The 23,199-nt window shown below is 54.3% G+C and overlaps 1 protein-coding gene across 4 annotated transcripts in view; it reads right to left on the reverse strand.

Moving 5' to 3' along the window:
• The window catches only part of NTN1 (netrin 1), a 240,492-nt gene that overhangs the window by 7,332 nt on the left and 209,961 nt on the right, over positions 1 to 23,199 (reverse strand). For all 4 annotated transcript variants that reach the window (XM_024350490.3, XM_016932409.3, XM_016932411.4 and 1 more), the window contains exon 6: positions 15,342 to 15,416. In XM_024350490.3, coding sequence (XP_024206258.2) covers positions 15,342 to 15,416 — 75 coding nt within the window. The remainder of the gene's footprint in view (positions 1 to 15,341; positions 15,417 to 23,199) is intronic.

Here is a 23,199-nt window from a genome sequence, read left to right on the forward strand (position 1 = left end):
CCCAGCAGATCTCAGCAACTCCAGGGGTGGGAGCCGTCCTGGCCGCAGGGGCAGGGGCAGGTAGTGGTAGGACTCATGATTATGCTGGAAAAAGGCCACATTTCCGCTGCCCTTGGCAACACCTCTACACATTACACAGCTCACCAAGTATGAGCTACATATGCAGTGCATGGGCCAAGCCCCTGCCGTGCACATACAGCTGAAAATATTCAAAATGCACATTGCAACAGTGACCTCAAACAGACCTGCCCCGCAGGTCTGGGAGCACGAGCATCAGCACCCACACGGCACTCCACCAGGCTGCTGTCACCTCCGACCAACCTCTGGCTTGAAGCAAGGAATGATGGGGATCTCTGGGCTACATGGAACCTGGGGCCCCTCCCAACCCAGATGTACCTGTGATGTCACCCAACCAGGGGGCTTGGCACAGTGGGCTATGGGCAGCTCTGCCCATCCTAGGACCATGGCCTCGAGGACGGGCCTCTTAGACCCTATCAAGGTTTTAATGTTAGTACCCCCCCACACACAAATTCTTATGTTGGAACTTGATATCCAGTGTGAGAATATTAAGAAGTAGGGTCTTTGGGACATGATCAAATCATGAGGATCTCACCCTGTGGATGGGATTAGTGCCCTTATATAAGAGGCTGACCAGGCATGGTGGCTCACGCCTGTAATCCCAGCACTTTGGGAGGCCGAGGCAGGCAGATTGTCTCTACCAAAATACAAAAAATTAGCTGGGTGTGGCGGTGGACGCCTGTAGTCCCAGCTACTCGGGAGGCTGAGGCAGAATTGCTTGAGCCCAAGAGGCAGAGGTTGCAGTGAGCCAAGATCACGCCACTGCACTCCAGCCTGGGTGACAGGGGACAGGGCAAGACTCTGTCTCCAAAAAAAAAAAAAAAAAAAAAAGAAGAAAGAAGAAGAGGCTGCAGCTAGTTCCCATGCCCTTTCCACTGTGTGAGGACACAGCAAGAAGGCAGCATTTCTGAAGCAGAGAGCAAGCCCTCACCAGACTCTGAATCTGTTGGCACCTTGATCTTGGACTTCGCAGCCTCCAGAACTATGAGCAATAAGTTTCTGTTGTTTATCAATCACCCAATCTAAGGGGTTTTGTTGCAGCAGCCCAGAACTGACTAAGACACACCCACACGATGAAACTCACCCCAAGCTAATTAGCCTCGGCCCTTAGCATGCCTGAACTCCCACTGTCCCTGCACTGATGTCCTAAAAGTTGTCTTCAACAACACTGGAACAGGGGGGCTCTGCTGAGGATCCACCACCATGTATTCAGAAAGGAGATGAGATTGCTCTCAGAAAGGCAGACGGTGAGGTCAGACCAGGGAGATGAGCAGTGTGCTGACAGCCCTTAAATTAGGGACTGCTGGCTGGGCATGGTGACTTACACCTGTAATCCCAGCACTTTGGGAGGCTGAGGTGGGTGGATCACCTGAGGTCAGGACTTCGAGACCATCCTAGCCAACATGGTGAAACCCTGTCTCTACTACAAATACAAAAAAATTAGCCAGGCATGGTGGTGGACACCTGTAATCCCAGCTACTGGGGAGGCTGAGGCAGGAGAATCGCTTGAACCCGGGAGGCGGAGTTTGCAGTGAGCCGAGATCGCACCACTGCACTCCAGCCTGGGCAACAGGAGTGAAACTCCATCTCAAAAAAAAAAAACCAAAAACCAAAAAACAAACAAAAAAACCCCAACCAATTAGGGACTGCTGGTATACAGGAAGAGGTCACTGCCTTAAGCCAGAATGGCCATTCTCTGAAGTGGAGACAAGGAAGTCAATGAGGCAGATGTTAGCAGAGCCGCTCGACCCTGCCTGGGGAGGGGAGCCCGGCCTCCGCCCGCTGGTGCTTCTGGTTTTATCATAAGTGCTCAACGGCTGCATCCCAGAGTCCACAGCTCAACTTCATCCTCTCTTCCTCTGAGCCCTTGCTGCCCCCAGAGCTGACTGCTGCAAGTGAGCGGGTGCGCTCTTCCCAGGGGGCTCTGCTCAGGGCAGGGCTCTGCTGTCAGTGCAGACAAAACCGGGGTTCAGATGTGGGAACTGGAACCCTGGAGGCTGAATGGGTTGGGCTGACTGGAAGCCTAACTGAGCCCTGGTGCTCCACCGTGGGGAGGAGGCGGGTGCCTAGAAAAGATGCCCAAGGGAAAGCAAGAAGAGAGTGCAGTTCCAGGGCGGCCAGGAGTGGCCTCCGCTGTCCAGGTCCTAGGCACCTGGCTGAGCTTTGTCTCCTGCCCTTGCAGCCCATGGGCCACCCCTCATCTGTGCAGTAAACCCTCCTTTCCTGCAACCAGCCACAGAGCTTGGTGAACAAGGCTGCAGGTGGGGTGGGGCAGCAGCAGCCCTCCCTCTCAGCAGTTCTGGGGTTCACAAGAAGGTCTTTCATTCCAAGAACTCTCTCAGCCACCAGGACAGTGCGAGCTAAGAGGACTGGCTTCCCTTGCCCTAACCCACACCTGCCGCCCTGCCTACAGGGGCACACACCTTCCTCCGCCCCACAGGAGACGCCCACATGGGGCTCTGGAGGGCTGGCCGTGGCTCTGAGGAGGCAAGAAAGGGGCTCAGGGCCAGGTCCATGGGGGCCAGAGTCAACAAGGGCAGCCTGCCGCAGTGTGGAGTTGGTTACAGCCAACGGGGCAGGGGGCTAGGAGGCAGGCCCAGGGCAGGCTGGGTGCCTTGAGCACTTCCCTTGGGCAAGGAGGGCAGAAGTAGAATCAGAGAGCCAGAACCTGGGGAGGAGACCAGCCCTGTCCCCTGGGAGGTGGGCACAGTCAGGCCTGGCCTGTCCAGCCCTGGGTGTCTTTTCAGCTGCTGCTTCCCGTGTCCCTGGCTGCAGTGAAAGGCACCAGAGTAAGCATCTGGTCTTCCTTCCTGGGGTACCTCAACTTCTCCAGAGTCCCAGTGTTGACCCATTACCAGGCCGTCAAAGGCAACCTAAAGAATGGGGAACTCCAGGTCACAGCCTATGCTTAGACTTCTCCAGAGGGGGACTTGGAGCATCCCTGTCCTCTGTCCAGAACCCAGTCCATCCAAAACCTCCCTCCCTCCCCAGTTCCAGTCCGGGCCCAGGAGCCACCATAGCCTGTGAGCTCTAGGCCTTCTGAGGACCCTGCATTGTCACCACCCCAGAAAGTTGGTGGCAGGAGTAGATGGGAACTGACGGATGCCCCTCCTTGCAGATTTGGTGGACCTCCTGCTGGGATCAAAGCTCCCCGCCCGGGCCAGGTTGTAGGAAAGCTGTCCGGCCGTTGCAGAAGTTATAGATGCTGCCCATTCATCTGCCTGTTGGGAACTGACACATGGCAGGAAAGGCCCAGCCCCGAATAAACAACTTGCAGGCTGGGCCCTGGGGGAGTGGCCGCAGCACAGACTCTGGGGGCTGCTGGCCCTTCTCCTTTCCGTGGCAAGGCCTAAGTGTGTGGGACACCTCCGCGGGGAGGCTTCCTACCTCCTGGAGGTCTCGCAGATTTATGGGCTGCTCGAGGTGGGCCCCCCGTGGCTCCCAGCAGCTTCCCCCTCCGAAGGAGGCTGAGGTGGTCAGCCTCTCCCCTCCCCCACACAGCCATACCTTCCTGTTGGGCCGGTCCAGCTAGGGGAGGCTTGTCACCCATCTGCCTCGGAGACAGCGGCCAGGACAAATGAGGGGGAGAATAGGAACCCCACAGAAACCATGAAAGCCGCGCAGCCCCATAAATCTCCCGCTGTGGAAAGCGTGTCACGAGCTGCAGCTGCTTTCCTGAAATGCAGCTCTGAGCACATGCTTCCCAGGCCCTGCGAAGGGAGGAAGGGCCGCCAGAGCCAAGGCTTGGTCTCAGTGATGCTCATCTGCCCTCTCCTGACTCCTTGCCGGGGAGTGTGGGAGAGGGGGCCGCCACACCTGGGACGGGGGGTCACCGTGGCCCCTGCCCAGTCTACATCAAACAAGGCAGAGGGCTGGAGGCTCACTGTGGCCAGGCCTGGCAACTGCCACCGCTGCCCTCAGGAGTCCTCAGGGATCTCCTGCCATGTGCCTGCCACCGGGGCCCTGCCCCAGGACTTAGACAAGATGAGGACACCCAACATAGAGCTGGCTGAAGGTTTCCCCTCAACCAAAGACAGAACAGGATGACCCTCTCTCTCAGAACTGAAAGCAGTGTGGATGCTGCCTCAGTTTCCCCTGCTAGGTCCTGGAGGTCTTAGAATCAGAGAGCCAGACCCCTGGGGAGGAGACCAGCCCTGTCCCCTGGGAGGTGGGCACAGTCAGGCCTGGCCTGTCCAGCTCTGCACCGTGAGGCTCAGCAGTGAGAAGAGATCGGGGACTGGCACCCTTCTTAGCAAGAGGCTTAAGTAGGGAGTGGATCTGGGCCCTGCCCTGCCCCAGCTGGGGTGCCCTTGGGATGCAGGCTGCTGCCTCCAGCACAGCAGCCTGGGGGAGAGCCTGCTGCCCAAGGAGGAAGCCGCAGCCGCCTCCTTCTCCTGCCTCCGAATTCCACACTTGTCCCCCCGACCCTTTAAGGGGCTGGGCCCACCAGAGGCAGGGACACGGCTGTCAGAGTCATCCTGGAGGGTGGACAGTGCTCCCCTCCCCCGAGGCCCTCCCACCTCTGGCTCAGCCCCAGTGCTCCGAGGCTGGCTGGAGCAGCCAACCAGCTCCCCGAACAAAGGCATTGGTGAGGGCTGGGCCGGCGGGACATGCCATCGAGAACCACCCAGTAGGAGGGTGGAGCAGTGAGCGTCCCCCCAACCGCCCCGAGGCCAGAGCCCTCAGCAGCAATGGGGGCCCAGCCTCTGGAGGAGGGAAAGTGAGAAAGCCAGCCTCCCTTGGCGTGGGCTCAATCCAGTCCACCTTCAGCTCCCTCCGGGGCTCCCAGAAGGCTTGGTGTGGAGGGTGTTTCAGCCAGAGGCCCACCAGGCCTGCAGATGTATATTAATACCACTCCACAGAGCGGGAGTGGCCCGGCTGAGAACCTCTCAAACACCGCCCATTTCTCCACCAAGGTGCCACCTCCAGCGAGCCCCTTTGCCTGACAGCCAAGAGCATCCCCTCACCGCAAGCCGGGCTGGCATTTCCAGGCCGCTCCCAGGGCACCCTGGTGTGGAGTCCTGTCCCGTGTGGGGTTAGCATCCATGCACTCTCTACACACGGGACTTGGCTCGGAACTCGTCAGCTCCTAAAAGTCAAGCCATCTTCAAAATCTGCTTCCCTGAGGAGACCTGAAGGAAGTAGCTGAGACCCGGGGGCCACAGCAGGGTGGGGGCAGAGCTGAGCGCTGCTGGATGAATTGACTCAGGGGCCGGGGCTTGCAAAGATGCCTCCCAAAGCTCCTGTAGACTATTTGGGAGGCTGGGGTCCCCCCCCCGGGTACCCCATGGTATCTCAGAGGCCTGAGCCCAGCACAGGCAGAACTGAGCTGATAGGTTTGTGAAGACTTTGAGACAGGCCTCAGGAAGGAAACCCAGGAACAATGGCAGGGGTGCTGAGGTCCTCAGTGCCAAAGGCACTCATCCCAGGGGAGAGCCAGCGGGTACACCTCACGAAATGCCCACCCGCGCTCTGCGTCGGGAGAAGAGCTCTGTGGTCACAGAGACACAGGGCACGGCTGAGCCAGGAGAAGACTAGCGTTTCCTGCCTGGTGTCCCCAGCCCCACACTCCGGGCACCTTGGACAGATCCCCACCCCACCCCTACTCTGAGCTTTGGTGTCCCCATCTGTAAAAGGGCAGGAGATACTGTTCATCAGATGCCTCTGTGGCCCCTTAGAGCCCTCTCTCCCCACCCCTCCTTCCTAAAAACAGGATGCTCAGAGGAGAGGAAAACAGCATCGGGAGAGACAAGAGGAAGATCCAGGGAGGGGGCAGATGAGGGCCAGAAAGCTGCCCAGATCCCAGGAAGGGCCCTTCTGGGGCCCATCTCTCCCCTCAGGGCTCCCGCTCTGCGGGATGGCAAGTCGCTGTGCTGGGAAGGGCCGCATCCCCCCAGAGCCTCCTGGGCCTGGAGACCCCAGCATCACAGCACCCTGCCCCCACCGGGCTCTCACCGGAGCAAGCTTCCTGTGGGCTCTGGGGCTTTTCTGTCGAGCTGTCATGGGGACCGACTGGCCCTCCCTGGCCAACCTGGTGGTCACCCGCATTCCACGACCTCGGACTGACTCACGCGGGCCCAGCTCCACATCTGGCCTCCATATGGGGCTGGCACTGAGGGAGGGGGGGTCACATCTGGTGGGGTAAATCAGAGGATTCCCCAAGGGCCGGTGACCCCAGAGAAGGGTCAGCAAGTCTCCGAAACACCATGCCACGTGCTGCTGGCTGGTCTGCGTCCTGTCCCTGGACGGGGGCAAGCTCGGGAGAGGTGGCCTTTCGCAGCCATCACATCAGCTGCCTCTGGGCCCACAGCAGGGGCCCCGACCTTGGGGGACAGCCCCCAGGGCGCTCCTCTAACATCTCTGCCCACATCCAAGACATAGTAACTTCATCCCTACAAAGGGGCTGATAACCTGTCCAGCTTTCCACACTTGAAGGGATTGAGCCTGATCAGGAATAGCCATTGACTCCAAGGTCAAGAAAAGGAGAGAGGGTGCTGCTGAGGGGGAGAGTCCGTCATTTGCTGAGAGGCCCCGTGTCCCTGAGGCTAGCTGGAGACAAGAGGTGGGAGTGGTGAGACCCTCCCCTCCCCGGCTCATCTGATTCCCAGCCTGAGCGACTGGACAAGGGCTGAGCCAGGACCGGGATCCATCCACCACCACCCACCACACTCTGACCCACATCAGCTCCATAGTGAGCTACGGTCATTCCCACCACTGCCTCTTCTCTATGCCTGCCTCCATTGCCAACTAGGTTTCCCCCCTCACCATCAGGGGTCTTCCTGGAAGCTTCCTCGAATACACAGCCATGCCCATCACCAATCCACCTCTGGACCACCACCCGCTACCACCAACATCCCTGCCACTATGCCCAGTGGCATAGTGCTCCATCATCTTGGACATCCCCAGCACCACGGTGCCCGCTCCCGCCTGTCTGCCCATGAAGATGTCTCTGTGGTCTCTCCTCCAAGGCTCATCCAGAGTCAGTGGCCCCGATGGGGTCCCAGTTCTTGAGTGTTCTAAAGGACTGCCGTGCCTACTCCTGCTGCCAAAGCCTGGCCTCCCAGGTGTGGGAGAGAAGCAAGGTCTCAGCCGTGGAGTACCTAATCCCGCGCAGGGTATTTTATCTTGCTGAGTCTCAGCGTCCTATTGACAGGAATGAAAATCCCTCCCTCGCAAGGTGTGTGTGGAGATTAAATAAGGATGAGCATCAAGGCTGTGATGTGCCCAGTCCAGGTCCCAGCAGCGGGAGGGAATAGTTGTTGGCTGCGCAAGCCCTCTACTTGGTTTCCACTGGTTCTGGAGGTACCGGGGCACGCAGACGGTATGGTGATGCAAATCAGAATTCTGCTCAGGTCCCCAGGCCCACTGCTTCCACGGACCCCCAAGAGAGCACACAGTCACACACACACAGTCTCACACAGTCACAAACAGCCACAGTCACACACAGTAACACAGTCACACACAGTAACACAGTCACACAGTCACACACACAGTCACAAACACAATCACACACACATAGTCACACAGCCACACACCCAGTCTCACACCCAGTCACAGTCACACACAGTCACACACACACAGTCTCAAACACAATCACACACGCATAGTCACACAGCCACACACGCACACACACAGTCACACACACTCTCATACACAGTCTCTCTCTCACACACACACACACACACAGCTGAACAGACCTGGCTTCTCCCCACAGATGCCAACAGAACATCCTCCTTGAGTTGTATCCTCAGAAATCATCCTTGTGGGATGTCAGGCGGAATAGTTGAGACAAATCGTCCTGTGAGAAGCATTTTGATTTTTCCATCTGGTGGTGCCAAAATGTCTTTCAACAAAAGGGGTGACTAATAAACATTTCTGGGAACGAATAACTTTTCCAAGAACTGGCAGAAGTGAGATGATCTCACCTTTCAGAATGTGAGCTCTCTGTCTCCCCCTCTTTCTGAGTCCCAGGGAGTAGGAAGAAGCCAGCGGCAGCACCCAGGCCACCTGAGGCAGGGGATCGGGGCGTGGATGGGAGCCCCCGCGTGTCCACGTGAGCTGGAGGGGTCAGAGTGGCTTCGGCACACAGATGCAACTGATGAGGCCAACACCAGCCTCTCTCCAGCCTCCCTGGGCCCCACACTGCACTGAACGCCCCCGCTCTTACTCTTCTCCCATTTCCTCGTGCTATGCCTAGCTTCTTGCTTAGAGACCTTCCTCCCTCCACCTAGGAGCCCTGCTTTGCCCAGTGAGCACTGGCTTCTCAGGCTCCCTCCTCCAGGAAGCCTTCCCACCCTTGCCCCCTCTAAAGAATGGGCCACACCGTGTGTGTGCCCACCTCAGGCTGCAACCTGGCCACACCCCCTCCTTCTGTGGCCCTTGTCTGTATGTCGGTCTCCCCTCCTAGACTGTAAGCTCTCTGAGGGTCAGGACTGAGCCTCACACAGATCTGCAAGCTCAGCACCCAGGGCAGGATGGGGCCCACAGCAGGTGCTCAATGAAGGGGTGTGGAGGGGAGGCTGGGCCAGGACTTCTCAGGATGTGCAGTGCTGTGATGGTGTGTGTGTAATGGTGTGTGCATGTGTGATGCTGTGTTTGTGTGGTGGTATGCGTGTAGTGATGGGGTGTGTGTGTGATGGTGTGTGTGATGGGGTGTGCATGTGTGTGATAATGTGGGTGGTATGTGTGTGGTATGTTGTAATGGTGTGGGATAGTGTGTGAATGTGTGTGATATGTGTGTGGTATGTGTGCCTGTATGATAAATGTGTGAGTCTGTGTGTGATAGTGTATCTGATGTGTATGGTGTGTGTGTGATGGTGTATGTGTGCATGTGTGGTGTGCTTGTGTGATAAAGTGTGTGATGGTGTCTGATGTGTGTGGTGTGTGTGCGCGCGTGTGTGATACATGTGTCTGTATAAGTGTGGTGTGTATATCTGATGTGTGTGGTGTGTGATGGTGTGTTTGATGTGTGTGCGTGATTGTGTATCTGATGTGTGATGGTGTGTGTATGCATGCGTGTGTGATGTGTGTGATAGTGTGTGTGCCTGTGTGTGATGGTGTATCTGTGTTTGATGTGTGTGGTGTGTGTGATGGTGTGTATGTGCATGTGTGTGTGCTATGTGTGCTAAAGTATGTGTGTGACTGTGATAGTCTGTGTATCTGATGTGTGGTGTGATGGTGTATGTATGCGTGCATGTGGTGTGTGTGCCTGTGTGATAGTGTGTGTGGTGTGTGATGGTGTGTGTATGATGTGTGTGTGACTGATAGTCTGTGTATCTGTGTTTGATGTGTGTGGTGTGTTTGTGATTGTGTATGTGTGCATGCGTGCATGTGGTATATGTGCCTGTGTGATAAAGTGTGTGTGTGTGTTTGATGTGATGGTGTGTGCATGCATGTGGTATGTGTGCATGCGTGTGTGGTATGTGTGCCTGTGAGTGGTGTGGACGTGAGCACAGCGGTTGTGTGAGACGTGGGAGGCAGCGCAGACAGGAGGAGGTGACGATGGAACAGTGGAGCTTCTTCCCAGGAGCACGGGGACGGGATGGGAGGAAGAGGTTGGAAGGGAGACGGGAAGGGAACAGGAGGAGGCAGAGGGGCTCCGCCAAGGAAGCCTCTTGGCTTGGTGGGGTGTGAGGCGGGGCCTCGTGGGGCGGGGCCTCGGGGGGCGGGGCTGGGATGCTCCAGTTCCCTGGCGGTGGTTTCCGGGGCTGTGGTTTCAGGTGTGTGCTGTGTGACCGCAGGGCAGGTGCCTCCAGCAGGGCCTTGCTCTGCCTGTATCTGAGCTGCCCCACAGGATGCCAACTGTGTGGTGAGCACGCACACACTCACACCCACGCCACTCACTCGCCGTCTCCTCGCAGAGGAAGGGTCCCTCCAAGGTTGGGCTTTCCTGAGAAGCTGGCAGGAATCGCGAATATGCTTGAAAATAATAAAACCTGTCTTCTGGAAACAACTGCTCCCCACTCAGCCTCCCTGGCGGCTCTCCAAGCATTTGCAAGAAGAGCCGGATCCCCTAGAGGGCAACAGAGGACTGAGTGCCCCAGGAGAGGGCGGCCAGGTGACCTGAGACAGCCTCCCCACGAGACAGCCTCCCCACGGCCCCCACCCCTTAGACACGGTGCCTGCTGTGGGCGGGGGGCACAGCCAGGGTCTCACTTAGAAGGATATCATGTGCCCTCGACTACACCTCCATGTGACAGATGAGGAAACCGAGGCCCCGGCGGCGAAGCTCCCTGTCCACAGTCACACAGCAAATTAGGAACCTGCGTCTCCAGAGCTCCCTTCGGTCCTGGGGTCCCTCCAATATGAGTGGCATGGCAGGGCCTTGGCACTGAGGCCCCCCCCCCCACCCCAAATCCCTTTGCCTTGCTTCGTGCCCTTAAGCCTACCGGAGCTGGGCTCTGGCTCTCTGTAAGTGTGTGCCCGAGAGAACACGGGACAGGGCCGGCGCCCCGAGCCCACAGGCCCCTTCTCATGGGCCCCCACCGCCCCAGCCTTCCACCCTCTGGCCGCTGCCCAGGTCCGCGGAGCCCCAGACCCGCACTCTTCAGCCACACAAGGGCAAGGCCCGCGGGGCCTGGAGGAGGAAGGGGGTCTGGGGCTGCTGGCAGCCGGGCCTGCTCTTCACCCAGCAGGGGCAGCAAACCCCAGGTTCTAATTAGCGGCTTCTGGAACATCCAAGTGCCCTGGGTGAAGGAAATGTGTTTCCTAATTGGCCCCCTGCCGGGTGTGTCAGAGAGCGGGGATTATGCAGCCTCCGAGGGAGCGCCTGCCCGGCCCGCCCTGGCCCGCCCGGCCTGGCGGCCTCCCCTGCTCTCTCATCCCCAGGCCAGATCCCTCCTGCCCTCCCCCTACTGGTCACCTTCTCCCTGGGCTGGCCCAAGTCTGTGTGGGAGGTACACCCCCTTACACACCTTCTCGGGGGGGCCAGGGGCCCAACACAGGACACATGGGAGATTCTCCATAGACGCCAGCAGAGCTCACTGGAGGCCTTGCCTCAGCCTCAGAGAAACCCGTGGGCCTGGCATTGTCCTCAGGGCCCCCCGCCAGCCCCTGTGGGGGCACTCACTCCTCTATGACCAAGCACACTCCCCGAGGCCCTGCCACCCCACCCTGCAGGGCTCCTCTGAGCCCTCCGCAGAGGCCTGTGAAATCCCTTTCCAGACATTGTTCTTGGCCTGCCTCCTGCCTGAACACACAGGCTGAGCTGAGGGTGGGGAGGACTCCCCAACTTTTTATTTTTTATTTTTTTTGAGACAGAGTCTCACTCTGTTGCTCAGGCTGGAGTGCAACGGCACGATCTCAGCTCACTGCAACCTCCACCTTCTAGGTTCAAACAATTCTCCTGCCTCAGCCTCCCTGGGATTACAGGTGCACACCACCACACCCAGCTAATTTTTTGTATTTTTAATAGAGACGGGGTTTCACTATGTTGGCCAGACTGGTTTCAAACTCCTGACCTCGTGATCCGCCCACCTCTGCCTCCCGAAGTGCCCCCAACTTTTAAGTGACCACAAGAGTCCCAGGAACAGTCCTGGAACCAGAAACACCACACCACCCCCAGGACTGAGGAATCACAGGGAGAGTGTCAGTCCTGGCTGTGGAGTCACAGGCTTGGAGTGTGGTGAGGAGGACATGAAAGCTAGTGGTGCCAGAGCCCCAGCCCCCATCAGCTCCCTGGGGGGATCCCACTGTGCCCCCCCACCCCACCCCCACCTGCTGTTCCTCCAGCCTTGTCTTGCAGCAGAAATGTGGACAGCTGGGTGACACGCCTGGGCCATGGGTGTGGGGGCAGGAGCCGGGTAACCACCATTAGGTCTAGAAAGGTGAGCACACAGGGCTGGCCCGCAGCTCTCTGGAGGAATTGTGATGGGAAGGAAAAGCTCAAGGAAGGCTGCTGTGGAAGGGGCGGGAGGCCGGGCCACTCCCTGGCTGGGTAACTGGGCAAGTCATCTCACCCAGCCAGGCCCGTGTCACTGCCTATGACCCAAGCAACCTGAAGCCCGCCATCCCTGCCACCTGCTTCGCTGATAACCCATGAGGGAGTCGGGTGTCGGGCAAAGGGAAGGCTGAGTCAGGGAACAGAGGGTCCGATGGCACCCTGAGGCTCTGCCCCACCCTTCCCCGCCCCAAGAGAGATGCCCCCCATTGCCCAGGGCGGCCACAACAGGGCAGGGCGCAGGGAAGGCCTAAGGGGCTCCTTCGAGTCTACGAAAGGAGGGTGTCAGGTTCTGCAGACAGAGAGGGGCTGCCTGAAGAGAAGAGGTGAGGGGCCAGGAGAGCTCTGAGGGGCCAAGGTGCCCCCTGGAATATTGTTGGGGAGGCAGAATTCACTGGAAGGAACAAAGTCAGAGGACAAGAAAACCAGGTTGAGTCAAATAGAATCCAGTGGAATACAGGATCAGTTTTGGGCCCTTTTACAAGCCCCATTTTCGTGATTTCATGATGAAAGAACAGAGCAGAGGCTGTGGGTCAGTGCCTTCCTCCTTGCTCCTAGCTGCCTCTCCACAGTGTAGCTGCTTAAAGAGTTCTTCAAGACTAAAACCAAACCAAATAGGCGATCAAAACAATCCATCCCCCAAGCAAGCCCACCTATTCCTCTCCCTTCCCCTCCTACCTCCTTGCCGAGGTTACCCCTAGGCCTTGTGCAGGGAAGGATGGGGAGAGGAGAAGCACAGGGCTTTCCCTCTGCGACCCGTAACTCCTCTGGGCCCGCCGCTTTGCTAGGAGGACAGTGCTGCGGTGCCCAGGTCCAAAGCCTAGGAAAGCTGCAAGAGCCTTGGGCGTCCTGCTCAAGTCCTCATCTCACAAGAGGGCTGCCTAGGGGAGTGGAGAGAGGCCTGCCCCATGGCCCACCTAACAGTCCCCAGGGGACACTGAAGACCCAGGGCTGGGAGGATGCAGTCCCTGCAGCTCAGGGGCCATATGAGCTCCTTTCTTTCTTTTTTTTGAGACAGAGTCTCACTCTGTCGCCCAGGCCAGTCTGGAGTGCAGTCATGTGATCTCAGCTCACTGCAACCTCTGCTTCCCAGATTCAAGGGATTCTCCTGCCTCAGCCTCCCGAGTAGCTGAGATTACAGGTGTGCGCCACCACGCCCAGCTAATTTTTGTATTTTTAGTAGAGACCAGGTTTCATCAGTTTGGCCAGGCTGGTCTCAAATATTCACCCTCAGGTGATCTGCCCACCTCGGCCTCCCAAAGTGCTGGGATTACAGGCGTGAGCCACCACACCCAGCCCTGAGCGCCTTTCAAAACAACCCAGGGCCCCTACTTTCCTGGCTTGGAGACGCACTTCCTTTATCTTAAAGTAATTGCAAGTTTCATTTCTAAATCTAGGTTTATTTTCCCGTGGGAGGTGGAAGTTTCCGCACTGCCCTGGGATGTATGCAGCTTAACGCAGCTTTTAGGAATTGACTGTAGACCCCTGAAGGGCCTTGAACTTTGATGTCCATAGCCTGGCAGCTTCTGAACTGATGCATAATACCTGCCAGCTGCTCTTCTTCACCCTGTAGGAGGCCAGAAGGCCTGTGGGGAATGGGGCTGAATTACTGGGGTCTTACCCTGGCTTCAGTGTGTGTGTAGGGAGTGTGCGTATGAACTCTGACTCACATACACACACACACAATAAACGAGAACATTTTAGAAGTTCTCCAGATTCCTTTAGATACCTTTGGGCCTCGTCATTCATTTCACTGTGCTAAAAGGTCCTGACCACTGTCCTTATTAAAGAAGAAAGCCTTGTTCAAGCAGCTGGCCCAGTTAGGATCTCCATGAGGTCTGGGTCCCAGGGTAGGGCTGCCGGACCCCCACGGGGTCAGGGAAGGGACGGAGCTCAGATTCTGGATAGTGAGGCCTCCTACACAGGTGGCCTTCACTTCTCACCCCTCTTCTTCCACCGCCGTTTCCTCCCTCCTCCTCTTTCCTCACCAGCTTCCTTTGGACACAGAGGTCACTGTTTGCTGGGAGCCTGTTAGGCACCCGTGCTCTGTCCTCCCCGTATACACTCAGCAAGTGGCATCATCTCCATCTTACATATAAGGAAACTGAGGCTCAGGTAAGCAATGGGACTCATCCCAGATCCCCTGAGAAGCATATGATTAGGACAGCCTTGGGAAGCTGAGCAGAACAGAGAGGTCGTTCTGCCTTCCCAGAGGTGGCCAGGAGGTGCTGGGGCTGGCAGGGCCACTGAGGGGATAGGGGCTGCACCTCCTGGGGTCAGTTAAAGATGGGACAGGAAAGATGGGCTATGTCCAGCTGGAGTGAGGAGGAGGACGGAGGGAGGTGGGCAGATGTGGACTTTCGTGGGCCCAGAATTGGGGGGCCAGCCCCAGGCTCAATCCCTGGCCCACCAGGTCAAGGAGAGGCCCCGTGCTAGAAAGAACCAGGCCTGGATTCAGGAGTCCTGGGCCTGGGGCTCCTTCCCGGCCTATGGTGGGGGCCTCAGCCACCCACATGGATGCCCTGGCTGTATGCGGGGGCCTTGTCAGTGGTCAGCCGGACAATGCTTTCAGGGTTTCTATTTGCGTCCCCCATTCTGAAGAGCCCCTGCCACCAGCCCCGGCTCTTCACACACACCTGCCCGCTGGCCACTGCGGGGCCCTCCTCCTACAGGCTCCCAGACCATCTCCACTCTCCACGACCACCGTGAGAGCAAGGGGACAGGACACACCCTTCCCGGGAAGGGAGCCTGAGGTCACAGGTGACAAGCAATCTCTGCAGGTGGCCCCCAGGACTGTCTGCCCCATAGGTCTGGGCAGTGGAACTTCCGGTGCATGGGAATGAGTGGTGAGCCGTTTACAGCGCAGACTCCCGGCCCCGCTACAGCCTGGCGGAACACTGGAAATGCACCGGGGAGCTCTCAGCCCTTGTCTGATGCCCAGAGAGCTTCCCTTTGAGCCACGTGGACTCGGGTCAAATCCCCGCAGTATGATGCAGACACAGAAGACCACAGAGGTAAAGCCACTGGTCTGTGGCCACACAGCCCATCAGCGGCAGAGTCAAAGCCAGAGGCCAGCCTGGGTGTCCCAGCCTCAGGAGGGTGAAGGGGAGAAACCAGGCCACTGGGCTCCTCATGCCCCCGCCTCTGAGGGCCAAGGAGGAAAAGATGAGAAATTCCCAGGCATGGGATCCGTCCGGCTAGTTCCCATCGGTCACAGGGTCTTCACGACCAACACCCATCAGGGGCCAGCTGCACCCCAGCCCCAGCACCTCGCTGGTCACGTGGCCCCCTCCCATCCTCCCCAGACAAGGGGACTCTCACTCACCATAGTCCTTCTTGCAGTACTTTTTCATGTTAATCTTCAGCTTCCCCTTGGAGGCCTTGCAGTAGGAATCGCAGTCTGCAGGGGGGTGGGGGGGGAGCACAGACAAAAACTAATTAGGCTGGCGATGAATAGGCTGCCGGGCAGAGTAGGAGGCCGCCTCCCTAAATAGCCAGAGGCCTGTGATACCCATGGGCCAGGCCGGGTGGGCAGGCGGCCATTCAGGAAAGGCCTGGGCTTCTAAAGAGGCCTGAGGGACAAAGGGCCCCCGTCTGACCCACCCACCCCCCTCCCTGGCCTGATGAATCCTTTAGCCACCGCCTGCAACCACCCTGGCCTCCGTGAGAGTCTCGGGGGGCTCCTGCCACCCAGGGCTTCTGAGCACCACACAGATTCTCCCTATTCTTAAGACTCAACTGGAGCCTGATTAAGGCCGATAGAGGCCTCATTGTCACCCCGCGCCCTGGGTCTGTGTCAGGCGCTGGCTTTCATGGTGCGGAGCCTCTGGCTGGGGTCAGGCCTCAACAAAAGAGGTCACAGGGGAAATTAGCAGCCCATGAAACATCAGAAAACCCCTTTGGTGTCCACTCTACTGCAGTGTGCAAATAAAATGCCCCACGAAGACGAGTTCAGTTCTAATGGGCCCTACTGGTGAGAGGCAGGGCCTGCTGGGCCCGCGTCCACTGGGTATCACTGGGGGATTCCAGGGCCCAACCGAGAGCCAAGCAGGATGTGGAGGGCACCAGGGCCTGCCAGCCCTTGGGCCTGTGTCAACCCCCAAATGCAGCTTCCCACTTCAGCCCAACCATGGCTTTTCCCTGCCAGCCATCGCTGTTCTTTGAACAAGGAGACACAATTCCTTCGCCAAGTCTGTGTGTGACAGCTTCACGTGATGGCACAGCCCACCACAGAGGCTCAGCAAATCTCCCCCAGTCTGCCCTGCCCCCAGCACTCAGCAGGCAGGATCTCATTCAATTCTCCCAACCCTTCTTTGATGTGTAGGTATCATTCCCATTCCACAGACAAGAAGACTGAGGCTCAAAGAGGGTAAGCCACCTGCCCAGTGCACTCTGGGTAGCTACTGCCAAGACTGGCCTGAGATGCCAAGATCCCTGTACTCTTGGTTAGGCGATACTCTGACAGATTCCCCCTCAGTGTGAGCAGAGGTGAGCTCAGAGCCAGGGATGAGGAATGCCCTGTATTTTAGCAATTCCCAGACTGCCTGGGGGAAGACCAGCCAGGCTGGCCAGCGGGGAGGAGCGAGGAGCTGCAGGGGGCCCAGCCTGTTCTAGAAGCAGTGGTGGCATGGGTTGATGGAAGTTGGCTGGGTGTGTGTCCTGGTGAGGGATTAGGAAAAGAGGACCAGGAGGGGAAAGATTCAACACCCACGTGCACACACACGGGCGGCTGCTCCAGGGGCAGGTGGCAGCGTCCTATCCCGCAGAGGGGAAAACAAAGGTCAAGGTAGGGGAGGAGTGATTTGTGTGGGAGCACAAGGGGAAGCCCAAGCAGGAAAGCAGAGGCCTCCCAGTGCCACCTGCACCCCAACCCAGGACTTAGATCTGCAGGGAGTGTTCAGGGAGACCTCTCCAGGGCTGGCCTCTGGCCTGTGAAGGCCGCTGCCTCCATCGAGGTCCTGAGATACATTGACTGGTGCCTCAATGAAGATCAATGCAGCTCTATCCCACTACCTTGGGGGCCATGGGTGTGGTAGCCTCCCACCGCTTCCTGTGCCAGCCTCTTGGGGCCCCCAGTTAGGAACCAGTCTCAGGAAATGGGAGAAAAACAGCCCTGCTTCCTGCTCCCTATGATCTGAGCCCTCGGAGCCCCTTCATGACACCTCTGCTCCATGGCACTGGTGGCCACAGTCCCCATCCCTCCTGCCATCTGGATAGCAGCTTGGTTACTAGAGTAGGGATTTCTTGGGGTGCAGGGACTGGGCTGTCCAGAGAGAGTGGCCCTCACTCTACTGTGGCCAAGCCTGAGAGGTTGGGATGAAAGTGACGGCAGCCCAAACACTCAAGTCAACGGCGCCATCGGCGCCATCAGCACCGCGGCTGCACTTCCCTGTGGGGAACAGCTGCTCTGGGCCACATCTTTGCCAGCTCAGGGATAGATGACGCTCACAATAAAGCCACTGCTGGGGCTGAACCCAGGTTGTGCGTAAGTCCTGGCGATTCTGCGTGAGCTGGCTGAAATCCCTTCCTGCTTTCTCCACTTAGGGAAGCGAATTGGAATGCAAGTTGTGCTGAGTGACGTTCTTGCAGGGGTGGCCTTCAATCCACTCTCCTCGCAATTTTTTTTTTTTTTTTTTTTTTTACAAAAGCCATCATCCCACACCAGCACTTTCATTTCCAATCAGGAGGAAATCCCTTTCACTGGCCTCCTCACCATGGGCCAAGGCGCACCTCTCCATCTCAGCCTTGTAGATAGCATAGGCTGTGGCAGAGGGGGTGCCTTTGAGCATGTCAGCTCTTCCGAGCCTCATCGGATGCTTTGAGGGAGGGACTGCAGTGCCTAGCTTAGAACTGAGAGCTCAGAAAGGTTCCAGAGCAGCCCGCCCAAGGTAAGCCCCACCCCGGGGGGTGGGGGGCGGGGCAGGAGGAAGGCAGATGAGTCCTGGGACAGCCTGCCCCTGTCCCTTCAGCGTCACTGTCCCAGCCTAGAAACCTCTACAGCTCTTCTCTCCAGAGCCAAGTGTCTACCTGGGACAGAGACTGCCCTAGAATGTGTGGCATCCATCACTGCCTAATTACATCGCACTCACAGGCCCTGCTTGACAAATCACAGTCATCACCATGAATATCCAGTCTGTACCTCACTAATGGCAGCTACTCTCATGATACTAATGAGGCGCTGGGCACTGTTCTCACGGTTGATGAACTCGTCTTGGCCCTTCAATCAGGCCCCATTTTACAGATGAGAATCTAAGGCACAGAGACATTGGTGACTCACCAGCTCAAGGTCGTGTGCCCAATGAGGCAGTCTGGCAGCCCAGTCCCTGCTCTTAACCTCCTGCTCCCAGTCCTGGCTATGCAGTGGCATCACGATGCCTGGGTCCCACTCCCAGGACTTTCTGATTTCTTTGTCTTAGGGAATGGCCAGAGTGTCTGAATTTTTAATGTTCCCCAGATGGTTCTAAAGCACAGCCAGGGTTAGAACCACAGTCTGAACCAACTGTGAGAGATGGGGACAGTCTCCACACCCATGATTTGCACAGAGCACCCAGTGTGGCAGAGGAAAGATCCAGAGAAGGTGGCTGCTGAGTCAAACTGGAGAGTGCTCACAGGGAGAACCTCAGGCTGCTTGCCCTTACAGAAAATGACATCAGCCTCTGAGCATTTGGAGTTGCATTTGCTTTTTTTTTTTTTTTTTTTTTTTGGTGTCTTTCCTTTCTGTCAGCTGGAAATTCTTGTCAGATCAGTGTGCTTGTTGCAAAATGTCCCCTATGCCCTTCAGATTTGCTAGGAAAACAAAGACCAAGCTTGCTAGAATTGTATGTAAAATACAGGTAACTAGGCTTGGAAGGAGAGGCTGAAATGTTCTCCCTTAGGTAAAGTGAATAACCTTCAGAACATGGACACTGTGACAGCTATTTGGCTGCTTGTGGACTCTTTGTTTAGGTTGTATTCCAGATAGCTGAGGTCACTGGACAATGGCCCCCGAATAAGGAAAATGTTACTGTATGTTCTCTCTCTATGGTACACACAAAGCTACAGAGAGTGCTTCAAGATGGACAAACCACAGTTTTAAAATGCAGCTTTGACTCCTTCTTCAAACTGGCATCTATTTGGCAGCCTCTCATGTAGCTCCTCCTCGTTTTGTTCCAAAACAGCCATAAAGACAATGAGAAAACCTGAACATTCACACTAGTGCCAAAAACGAAACTGATGATGACCCAACGCTGGGATCTGGGAGCAATCTCTAGTAATTAAAGGCAGATGGTGGTGGACTAAGCAAAACCTGTTCAGGTTTTACCTCAGGACACAGCTCTTTGTCTGATGAGCAGAAAAGTCCTGAAAAAAGGGAGGAGGACACAGTGACAAAGACCAGAGAACAAATAAGCAGGAAGTGAGTGGGGGCAGTGGGGACGATCCCTCCTCCAGGGAGGGGAAGTTTCAGGACCACTAGGGACCAGAAGGACAGCAGTACAGCAAAGATGTCACCTTATATTTCTTTTTTTTTTTGAGACGGAGTCACGCCCTGTCTGTCATCCAGACTGGAGTGCAATGGCATGATCTCGGCTCACTGCAACCTTCGCCTCCTGGGTTCAAGCGATTCTCCTGCCCCAGCCTCCCAAGTAGCTAGGACTATAGGCACATACCAGCTCATCCACCTAATTTTTTGTATCTTTAGCGGAGACAGGGTTTCACCAAGTTGGCCAGGCTGGTCTCGAACTCCTGACCTCATGATCCACCCGCCTTGGCCTCCCAAAGTGCTGGGATTACAGGCGTGAGCCACCGCACCCAGTCTCACCTTGTATTTCTATCTAAATCATTGCAGAGAATCAGAAAATCAGGCAATGCAGAGAAAGGAAGAGCACTACCTCCACAGAGCAGAAGGAAATCCAGGGAAAGGCTGGTAGGAACCAGGAGCTGAAGACAGAGCTGTGCGCCTTCCTGGCCATCCTCCTTAAATCTGAGATGGGAATCCAGCCATTGCACCAGTACATGGATCTGCAATTTTTTTTCTTCTTCAAAGGACCAAACAGTGAATACTTTAGGCATAGGGGACCATAAAGTTGCTGTCACAACTATTCATCTTTGTCACTGTAGCTTAAAAACAGCCATACACAATAGGTGTACAAGCCAAATGGGCATGGCAGGCTAAAAAGACTAAAATGACAAAGCCTTTATGAACTAGGAGAAGAAAGGCAGTAAGGGAGATGAAACTGAGCTGAAACAAAAAGGGTGATGCATAAAAGAAAGAGTTGGAAAAAGGTGAAACCCCTGTAGCACAATTAAAATCCCCTTCAGAAGGGCTGGGTGTGCTCTCACACCTGTAATCCCAGCACTTGGGAGGCCAAGGCAGGAAGATCGCTTGAGGCTAGGAGTTCAAGACCAGCCTGGGAAATGCTGCAAAATTCCGTCCCTTAAAAGAATGAAATAAAACAAACAAAAAGACCATAGCCGGGCGTGATGGTTACTTGGGAGGATGAGGTGGGAGTATCGCTTGAGCCCAGGAGTTTGAGATTATAGTGAGCTGTGACTATGCCACTGCACTTTAGCCTGAGTGACAGAGTAAAACCCTGTCTCTAAAAATAAATAAGTAATCCACTTTGAAAGCAGCAAAGATTCATGATACTGTAGAAAACTGATCCAGAAACATGGAGAATAAATTGGAGAAACTCTTACAAAATTTAGAGGAAAAAGACAACCTACATATTTAGAAGGAAAGGGCTCACTGAAGTTTTCCAAAAATCAACAAAAGGGGACCAACATCCAGACACATCTTTGCAAAACATATGAAATACCAGGACAAGAAAAGAATATATACAGATTAAACAACAACAACAACAAGCCAGTGAGATGATCATGGAGCAATGTCTATAAGGTCTTAAAGGGAAAAATTTGTGACCTAAGATTTTTATACCTAGCTAGACTGTCTTATACTATATAGGCCACAATAAAGAAAAGACATTCTCAAATGTGCAAGGGCTCAGAAAATGTTCCAATTATGTATCCTTTTTTGAAATAAATACTTGAGAATGTTTTCCAACCAACTATGAAATGAGTCAAAAGTAAGAGTTTACAGGGGAAAGTGATGGCATAAACACAAGGTGATGTGATTGACATCTCTGTGCTTACTGGTGATGAAAACTGAAACCAGTAAACATAGAGATGCCAAATTTGGTTCTTAAACATAATGCAAATATCAAAATTATTTTTAACTGTTTGAAAGGGAACATCAGTGGCTCTGTCTTCTTCTCTGTCCGCATGTGTGTATGTGTATGTGTATGTGTGTGTGTGTGTGTGTGTGTGTGTGTGTATCTATCTAGCTATGTATATATAAAATATTTAAATTTAGTTTGAAACTTCAGATCATATTAAAAACTATGAAGTAGAATGAGGTGGGGAATAAAACCCTTTGTCTTAAGTATAGAGAATGTAAAAAATGCTATTTCATGCTCGATTCTGACAAGTAAGAGTTATTAGATCAACTAATGCTTCTGAAAAACCCAAAGATAATCACAGAACTCTGGAGAAAACGATATAAATTATAGGTAATATGCCAAAAGATAAAACAGAAAAAATGAAAAATATAAAAAGCAATTATGATAAATTAAGATCACAGAAGAGCAACCACTAAAGACAAAACAATGAAGGTAAATGGATCCAACTGCTCTACTGAAAAACTGAATTTAAAACAGAGTACTATTTAAGGGGAATATAACCAAATAAAATGATTTTCTTTTTGAGATGGAGTCTCACTGTGTTGCCCAGGCTGGAGTGCAGTGGCGTGATCTCAGCTCACTGCAGCCTCCACCTCCTGGGTTCAAGCGATTCTCCTGCCTCAGCCTCCTGAGTAGCTGGGACTACAGGCGCCTGCCACCATGCCTGGCTAATTTTTTGTATTTTTAGTAGAGACGGGGTTTCACCATGTTAGCCAGGATGGTCTCGATCTCCTAACCTCGTGATCCACCTGCCTCGGCCTCCCAAAGTGCTGGGATTACAGGCGTGAGCCACTGCACCCAGCCTAAAGTGATTTTTTTTAAGAGCTCACAACTTAAGCAGTAGCAAAGGTGTATCAGCAAATGAAAACAAGAAACGAACCAAGAGTGGAAATGTTAGTATCAGCAAAGTAGAATTCAAGGCAAGCATGTTTATAGTGGAAAAAGAACATCACCTAGTAATTAAACAAGGATTTTTTGACGTAGAATAACATCTCATTGAAATATATTAAGCAAAAATCAATAGTAATACAAAATGAAACAGACAGAAATCCTTAGTGAAAGAATGCTAAATTAATCCCAAGAAGCAAAAACTATACAAGCCACATTTCCTGACCACAATGATATTATTTGTTATTAAAGAAGAAATAATGAAAATAAATGAAATGCATTCAATTCTAGAAGCTAGAAAATGAGCAAAACAAAACCCAAAGAAAGCAAAAGGAATGAATAACAACAGAAGTAGAAATATAGTAGAATACAGAAAAAATACATAAATACATCCAAGAACTGATTCTTTGAAAAGCCCAAATACAAACTAAAAGAAAACAAAAAGACAAAACACTGTCATGTTTAACTACAAATAAAAGAAAGAAAACGGAACTTTAAGAAGTAACAAGAAATAAATTACAAGGCTAGTATATACAACTTTAGCCTAAAAATCTTGGAAATCTGAATGAAATGCAAAATGTTAGGAAAACATAAAGGAGCAAGTTAAACTGAGTAAGAGACATGGAATCTGAACAGATAAATAGTCATGAGAGATGTCTGGATAGAGATGGTTTCAGAGGTAGGTCCATGTAAACATTTAAAGGACAAATCGATTTCACGCTATTTGATCTGTTCAGAAACAGAAAAAGATGGACAGCTATTAAGATGAAACAGATGACAGTGCTAAAAACGGACCATTTTGCAACTTTAAAAAAGCAGTTTTATATGATTCAGCCTTAATATAAAAGCTGGCATAACCATATATACACACAGACTATATGGGCCAATTGATCAGCCTCATTTACCAGGAGACCCAACATTTTATGCCCCACAGTTTCCCATCCTACCCCCATCCAGCCGCTGGGACCCCATCCACCCTGCCAGGACACACTTGCTCCATGCAGGAGTAACAAGTAAAGAGTAGGCAGAACGCCCTGCTGCCCTGCTCTCTCAGGGGAGCCTCTGGAGCTAGGATTGAGG

The sequence above is a fragment of the Pan troglodytes genome, chromosome 19, assembly GCF_028858775.2.
Source record: "Pan troglodytes isolate AG18354 chromosome 19, NHGRI_mPanTro3-v2.0_pri, whole genome shotgun sequence".
Taxonomy (NCBI): domain Eukaryota; kingdom Metazoa; phylum Chordata; class Mammalia; order Primates; family Hominidae; genus Pan; species Pan troglodytes.